This window comes from Abramis brama (assembly GCF_963993115.1).
Source record: "Abramis brama genome assembly, chromosome: 10".
NCBI classification, from domain to species: domain Eukaryota; kingdom Metazoa; phylum Chordata; class Actinopteri; order Cypriniformes; family Leuciscidae; genus Abramis; species Abramis brama.
In genome coordinates this window covers 18,345,498-18,353,813 of record NC_139972.1, presented here as the reverse complement: position 1 = coordinate 18,353,813, position 8,316 = coordinate 18,345,498, and the positions used below count along the sequence as shown (strand labels likewise).

Sequence of the window (8,316 nt, the reverse complement as noted above, 5' to 3'; positions counted from 1 at the left end):
GTAACTGCTGCACATTCATACTCATCCTTATGCATTTGAAAACAATGTGAATGTGCTATTTATGGAGCTATTCTATTTTCTGTTTTGTTATTGTGAAAATAAAGTCTTAAGCATTACAAAGCCTGACATCTGATTTGTTGACTGATCACACAGCTAATGTTTGACAGTGTGACTAGTTGTCTAACTGCATGTTAGATGTGCTCAACAAATTAACAATGCATTATTAACTCATATGTTGCTCACTATAATATTTGGCTATATATTGTATTCATGGTTTGTCAAATTTGTCAACATCCTATATTTAAATGGAAGCCAGAGCGAATGTAAAATGCCCTTGTGTAAATTTTATCAAATGCACATTCCATTGGTGACAGCAGACTAAAAGATATAACACACTCATCACTTCATAAAATGTCACCAAAACCATTAATCCCATATAAATATGTAACTTCAGGCATACACAATAAATATATGATATTTTGTGTTTATAACCATCAATTTCATTTTTATGATCCTCCCTTCCCCCATAAAAAGCATGTAATAATAATAACCATAAAAAAGCATGTAATAATAATAATAATAAAAAAACATTTTAAAAGTACAAAAAAACTTAGTTACAAATCCAATCCAATTGTTACATCTAAATAGGCCTACTTTATATCTTAGCTCACCTGTCCATCAAATGCTGGACAGTGGTAAATAGGGTTTTCAACTTCTATCAAAGGAAGGTAAGATCTTGGTTCTTTATAGAAAAATAAAGGAGCACTCAAAATATTTGCACTGTACCACATAGTGTCGCATAACCTTTTTATGTACAATTAAAGTTTAAAAAGAAAGAATATATGGCACTTAATTACACATATTACAGATAATTTAGAAAACTGGGCTGTAAAGGGTAACAGAGGTAGTAACGTTAACCCTTTCACGCATAGTGGTCACTACAGTGGACAGCTATTAAAAATGCATTTTCTTGAATTTGCACGGATTTTTATGGCAAAGTTGCACATCAGCCTCTTCATTGGACCCTTGTGCATCATCCTATAAATTGCAACCAAGTGGCAAGCCTTTGTATTTCGATTTTTTCCCCCTCCAAACCAAGATGGCCAAGGGTCAGTAAGACATGCCAAGTTGCTCCGGAATATCCACCCATTCCTTCTATCCTAGGAGACTCTTGTAGGTAAAAAAAATATTGCAGCATCAAGCAATATCTAATGAGTCATATCACAGTAAAATTTTCCAAGTTTTGATTTTAGATTGAGAGAAAACTCTGATTAATCACATGTCCACTGTAGTGGACGTCATGCATCAACTGCTATATTTCAGCTACAATTCATAATTATAATGTGAATATTGTTTTTGAAATTTAAAATTTAAAAACTTAATCTGCAGTGACTTTTTTTACTGTAAATAAATGTATTTGTATTATTAGAAAGTAATTTTCATTGACATCGAAAAAAGTCATGTGATTACATATGTATGACACTTGTAATGCATTACTTTATTTGTTAGATCAAAAAGTAATCTGATTTCGTAATGCACGTTATTGTAATGCGTTTTTTTACTCATAACATCAAAAAGTAATCTGATTACGTAATGCATGTTACTTGTAATGCGTTTCTTTACTCATAACATCAAAAAGTAATCTGATTACATAATGCATGTTACTTGTAATGCGTTTCCTTACTCATAACATCAAAAAGTAATCTGATTATGTAATATGCGTTATTGTAATGCGTTTCCTTACTCATAACATCACAAAGTAATCTGATTACGTAATGCATGTTACTTGTAATGCGTTTCTTTACTCGTTACATCAAAAAGTAATCTGATTAGGTAATGCACATTACTTGTAGTTAATTACTTGTTAGATCAAAAAGTAATCTGATTAGGTAATGCATGTTACTTGTAACACATTACTTTACTTGTAACATCAAAAAAGTAATCTGAATGCGTTATGCATGTTACTTGTAATGCATTACCCCAAACACTGATCATTTCAGATGAGATTGAAAAAACGTATCGCTAGGTTTTCTCAGAGGAGGGCTATGATAGAAATGTGCATGTCCATCTTGAACATAATCAGAATTATCAGCTAATAAGGGTAAATCTCCATACTCTGGTGCACTGGAGGGAGCATCTGAGTGGTTTCCACAGTTGTACCTTGACAGATGTAGAAAATTCTGATGGAATCACGTCCTCATGTTCTGATATAAAAGATACGCGAAGTGCAACTTGTATGAAGTTGTATGAAGCCTTTGCAATATTTTGCATTTATATTTTTTGTATATATTTTATAGTTTTCACATGATTTGATATAATTGTATTGATTAGTTCGTTAAATTCACATACTTTATCTTTTTGATTATTGTCTTATTTAATACAGTATATCTTCAGTTTAAACCATAAACGCATGCTGTCCACTCAAGTGGACATCTGAAGATCTCTTTGAAAAATTTGTAAAAAAATAAAATAAAAATCAATTCTTGTTTTTCATGCCCTAAGAGCAATAAAAACACATAGGAAAAAAATCCTGACTGAGGATATCATAATTCATGCATGAAAGGGTTAAAGGTAAACAACACACTGGTTTACACTTTTTAGAAATAAATTGTACATAAATAGGTTAAGCAAAACAAATGTTCATTTGAGCTGAAATGACATATACTATGTGGCAGGGTACAAACAGTACAAGTACTTGAGTAATTACTTACTCAAGAGTGTATGTGATTTCGGTGTCGTGTCACTCGTGTGGCGCGCTGTTCATCTCATGACGTCACCAGCGTTTCTAAACATGTGGATTAAACATTAAGATATAATGTAGCTGACTAATTCAACGTCTTTATATAAATTATCTTTTAAATTGTATTTAGCTAACAAAACCTGAGTGAAACTTTTTGTCATTAAGGAGAAAATGTCAAAATTTGTGTCGCCTACTCGGTAAATCAAGATGAAGTGACTCAATTAAAAACTATTTCTATTGTTCTACAGAAAAAAAGCAAGGAAAGAAAGGTTGAAGAGTAGCCTAGTTAAACAACATTTTCTGGCTATTTGTGGTCTAGGCTGACGCAGATGTTTTATTGATAGTGATGTGGGAGCCTCTGGTGGTTGAAACGTGTAATTTGACAAGTGTGTACATAAAGGCTGGTGTCTTTCCCCCTGGTTTCACAGACAAGGCTGACCTAATCCCAGACTAAAATGCATGTTAGAGCTGTTTTAACTGAAAGCAACTCGCACTGACATATCTTAAAATATGCCAGTGCCATTGTTTTGTCTCAAGAAGAAACCAGGCCTTTATGTCCTTATGTCGTTTTAGACATTCAGACAGAATTTTATATTATTTGAGAGATTTACTTTTGTTTTCAGTCCAAAAAAAAAAAAAAAAAAAGGAGGCAAAAAGAATAAAATCATTTTAATACTGGCATAAAGAAATCATATTTACAGTAACCCCTAACAGATCACAATAATGCTCAATTATAGCTGAAATTAAACGCTATATTCTTCTATTTTTTTTGGTTTAGTTTAGTTTAAGCTATTTATTGAACCCCCCCCCCCCCCCCCCCCCCAAAAAAAAACCTCCTGAAAATGAATAATGAAAGCAAATTGTTCTATTAGTATATATATATATATATATATATATATATAAAAAAAAAATCTAGTACATCCATGTAATCAGTTTTTACTTTATAACTACTGATTTAAGTTTTGGTCTTGTACACAATTCATTCATCTAAGCTTTTGGAAAGCATGAAATACTAAATGTACATAGGATAACTAATAAAAATGACCATACCCCCATACATAATCTCATATTCTGATATTATCCTTGATATTTTACATTTAAAACTATCCATCCGTCCTGCTCATTGGGGAAGGCTGTGGTAGTGCATATTGTTTTCTGGTTCAACTGGAAGCTCTTCTGCGTGTGGAGGGGAGGGGCTTAGTCTTGGAGGGCGGGGCTTGCGTGTTAGGCTGCCCAGGTGTTGGGGACAGGAGATGGGTGGAGTGAGAGTCGGATGAGGGGTTGATGGAGGAGAGGGGACGGGCGTACGGGGGTATCTTCTTCCTGAATGCATATAAGCATCTGGAGAGTGTGCAGAAGGTGGAGCCATGTTGGGATAACAAGGTGGGCTGAGGGGATCAGTAGGATTGATATAATTACAGGAAGACTCATCTGTTCCCTCAGGGAAATCCTGGAAATAATAATAATAATAAAAAAGTAAAAATAATGAGAAAATTAAAACAACAACAACAGCAATAATACAATTAATAATAATAATAATAATAATAATAATGTCTTACCGTTTCTTTGAGGACATATAGTCCACCTGGGTTCCGACGGTTATGGTAATTTCTAGCAGGCACAATATCAACTACAGTAAAGAGAACACTCAAGATTTAATAAAAATACATTTTTTAATAATTTAAAAAAAGCAAATAATTATTTTGTATTATACACTGATTTGAAAAAATAAGTGTAAAAGTGCACTCAGTAATTTTTAATGTTACTCTGTTTGACATGAAAGTGGCCTTGGACTGACACCTAGTGTGGATGCAGCATAAAGCAAATATTTTATGTAACTAATAAATAATGCCATTGTAGGATTTAAATATTTACAGTCAGTCACGATTAATTTATGTCCAATTACGGAGGTTACAGAGATAAACAGAGTAATATTATTCTGCTGTTATGTGATCTCAAAATGGCTGCCTCCATGAGGCGACCCACTCCAAAAAAAACTTATTTTATTAGGCCACTCTATATGTGATCAGTGTTGCTAATATTAACTAAAACTAAAACGAATAAAAATATGAAATAAAATAAAATAAAATATGAATAATAAATGAAAAACTTAAACTAAAAAAAAAAAAAAAAAATCAGAAATTTTGCCTTGGCAAGAGATCTTGCCTTGGCAATTAATGTAAATTTAAAAAAAGTACTAAAATGTCGAAAACTAAAACTAAATTTAAAAATACATTAAAGCTATATATATATATATATATATATATATATATATATATATATATATATATATATATATATATATATATACACACTCACCTAAAGGATTATTAGGAACACCATACTAATACTGTGTTTGACCCCCTTTCGCCTTCAGAACTGCCTTAATTCTACGTGGCATTGATTCAACAAGGTGCTGAAAGCATTCTTTAGAAATGTTGGCCCATATTGATAGGATAGCATCTTGCAGTTGATGGAGATTTGTGGGATGCACATCCAGGGCACGAAGCTCCCGTTCCACCACATCCCAAAGATGCACCCACAAAGATATTGGGTTGAGATCTGGTGACTGTGGGGGCCATTTTAGTACAGTGAACTCATTGTCATGTTCAAGAAACCAATTTGAAATGATTCGAGCTTTGTGACATGGTGCATTATCTTGCTGGAAGTAGCCATCAGAGGATGGGTACATGGTGGTCATAAAGGGATGGACATGGTCAGAAACAATGCTCAGGTAGGCCGTGGCATTTAAACAATGCCCAATTGGCACTAAGGGGCTAAGTGTGCCAAGAAAACATCCCCCACACCATTACACCACCACCACCAGCCTGCACAGTGGTAACAAGGCATGATGGATCCATGTTCTCATTCTGTTTACGCCAAATTCTGACTCCATCTGAATGTCTCAACAGAAATCGAGACTCATCAGACCAGGCAACATTTTTCCAGTCTTCAACTGTCCAATTTTGGTGAGCTTGTGCAAATTGTAGCCTCTTTTTCCTATTTGTAGTGGAGATGAGTGGTACCCGGTGGGGTCTTCTGCTGTTGTAGCCCATCCGCCTCAAGGTTGTGCGTGTTGTGGCTTCGCAAATGCTTTGCTGCATACCTCGGTTGTAACGAGTGGTTATTTCAGTCAAAGTTGCTCTTCTATCAGCTTGAATCAGTCGGCCCATTCTCCTCTGACCTCTAGCATCAACAAGGCATTTTCGCCCACAGGACTGCCGCATACTGGATGCTTTTCCCTTTTCACACCATTCTTTGTAAACCCTAGAAATGGTTGTGCGTGAAAATCCCAGTAACTGAGCAGATTGTGAAATACTCAGACCGGCCCGTCTGGCACCAACAACCATGCCACGCTCAAAATTGCTTAAATCACCTTTCTTTCCCATTCTGACATTCAGTTTGGAGTTCAGGAGATTGTCTTGACCAGGACCACACCCCTAAATGCATTGAAGCAACTGCCATGTGATTGGTTGATTAGATAATTGCATTAATGAGAAATTGAACAGGTGTTCCTAATAATCCTTTAGGTGAGTGATTATATATATATATATATATATATATATATTTATAACGAATACAAATAACAATAGCTTGAAACAAAATTACTAAAACTTAAAGTAAAATTAAAACGAAAACTGAAAATATACAAATAAAAAGCCAATTCAAAATGTTATACTATAAATAAATAATAAATAAATACTCTAAATAAAATAACTTAGATCATTTTAAACATTTTTACTATTATAATTTCTTTTTTTAATGAGGGAAAAATTACTGAGTGCACCTTTAAAATATTAAAATAGGAGATTTATCTTGAGTTATTCTGCAACAATTAACGAAATTACCATCATGATTGTCGTTATTCTGCTCTGCTAAATTTTGTCTGCTCTGTCTGGCAAGCTGTTGCCTTTTTCTGTAGAAAGAATAACAATGTATTTTTGTTAGCAACATATCTGACTGTGATAGAAATATCAAATGCAATATCATATTCATTTAGTGCACAAACAGAAACCTAAATGTGTATAAGACGAGTTCTTTCCAATTTAATCAGTTGCTTTGGGCTTTGTTTTCATCTGATTTGTGGAACTTTGGCCTCCTAACATTTGAAGCACAAAGACTTTTCTTACAAGAACAGTACGAGCTGCTGAGATTTATTGTGGCTTGCTTTAGATTTATCAAAGAGAATGGATATAGGGATAGTAGAGCTGGTACTTTTTGGAGGGTTTCCAACAGGCGCAAACAGTCACCAAGGTGATGAGTAAGAAAATGCCTCCCATGGAGAGGATGATATATAGAGAACTCCGCCCTGCAAAATTTAAAAGGAGAAAACAGGTTGACATAGTACATCTTTCCTCTCTGTCTCAAAAAAAAAAAAAAAAAAAAAAAAAACAGTACTCTGAAACACCAAACTACTTTGTAGACAAGGTCCAAATTAAGGAGACCTCAAATGGAAGATTGATTGCACAGGTTGCCAGGAATACCAAGTGCAAGAATGAATGGGGCAACTTGGGGACTTTTTTTAAAGGGTAGACTGTGCAGAGGGAATGCAGGACCCCGCTGAGCTCAGTGTTCTGACAGAAATGTGTGCAAGCGGAGATGTAGAAGGAGGAAAGGATCAGCTGAGCTCGAGTGGAGCAAAACTCTTGTTCGTAAACACTCTCCTTCATCAGCCCTTTTCATAAAACACTCACAACCAGCCAGAATTAACAGACAGTTCATCCAAAATGAATGATTTACATATACTCTCATGTTGTTTCAGAGCCGTGTGCTGTACATTTTTTTTATTTAATTTTTAATTTTTTAAAAATTTGCTGCTCTTTTTCATGGTGACTATGACTGTCAGTCTTCAAAAACACTATTCAAGTGACTTTGGTAGTTTGTGCTATTTTTGTATGATTTATATACTACTGTAGTATTTATTTATATTTTGAAATAGATTTTATTTATGTATATTCAGTTTTCATTTAATTTAACAAAATGACTAAAACTTAAACTTAAACTTTTTTGTGTGTGTGTGTGCAATTTTAAGTACTTACATGCAAACTTATTCATTTCAGTTAATTGTTAAGGAAACTTTTCTCTCTATACATTTTCTATTTATACTTTATTTTATTTCAGCTTTATTTCAATTACTGAAAACTATACTTTTAGTTTTAGTTAACAATATCAACACTGCTACGCAAGACTTGGAATAGTGCACAAGACATATGGACCATTTTATTTATTCAATTATTTATTTACTTGTGGAGTTTGACACTTGTGGTCTCTGAACTATTGTTGTATGGAAAAGAGCTACAAAAAGATTCTCCAAAGTTTTTCCTTTGCGGTCCATAGAACATTTTTGGAACAGGATGAAACGCCTCTATTTATTTATTTATTTATTTATTTATGTCTTTTTCAAATATATTTATATATTATGATTTTTTTTCCTTACTAAGCAGGCATGCCCGGCTAATATGTGTGCACTTCTTGGCTGCACTTCTTTAAAGATTGTTCACATACTGTACCTAATGATTATAATTAATGTAAACAAAAAAAAGAAAGAAAAATAAATCATGTTGTAAAGGTGATGT

At 33.7% G+C, this 8,316-nt stretch overlaps 1 protein-coding gene across 1 annotated transcript in view; it reads right to left on the bottom strand.

Moving 5' to 3' along the window:
• Nucleotides 1-3,667: 3,667 nt before the first annotated feature.
• The window catches only part of hepacama (hepatic and glial cell adhesion molecule a), a 7,902-nt gene continuing 3,253 nt past the window's right edge, over nt 3,668-8,316 (bottom strand). The window contains exons 4-7 of the mRNA XM_084125830.1: nt 6,956-7,049; nt 6,589-6,656; nt 4,300-4,370; nt 3,668-4,190 (exon numbers count right to left, since the gene is read on the bottom strand). Coding sequence (XP_083981956.1) covers nt 3,861-4,190; nt 4,300-4,370; nt 6,589-6,656; nt 6,956-7,049 — 563 coding nt within the window. The 3' untranslated portion in view covers nt 3,668-3,860. The remainder of the gene's footprint in view (nt 4,191-4,299; nt 4,371-6,588; nt 6,657-6,955; nt 7,050-8,316) is intronic.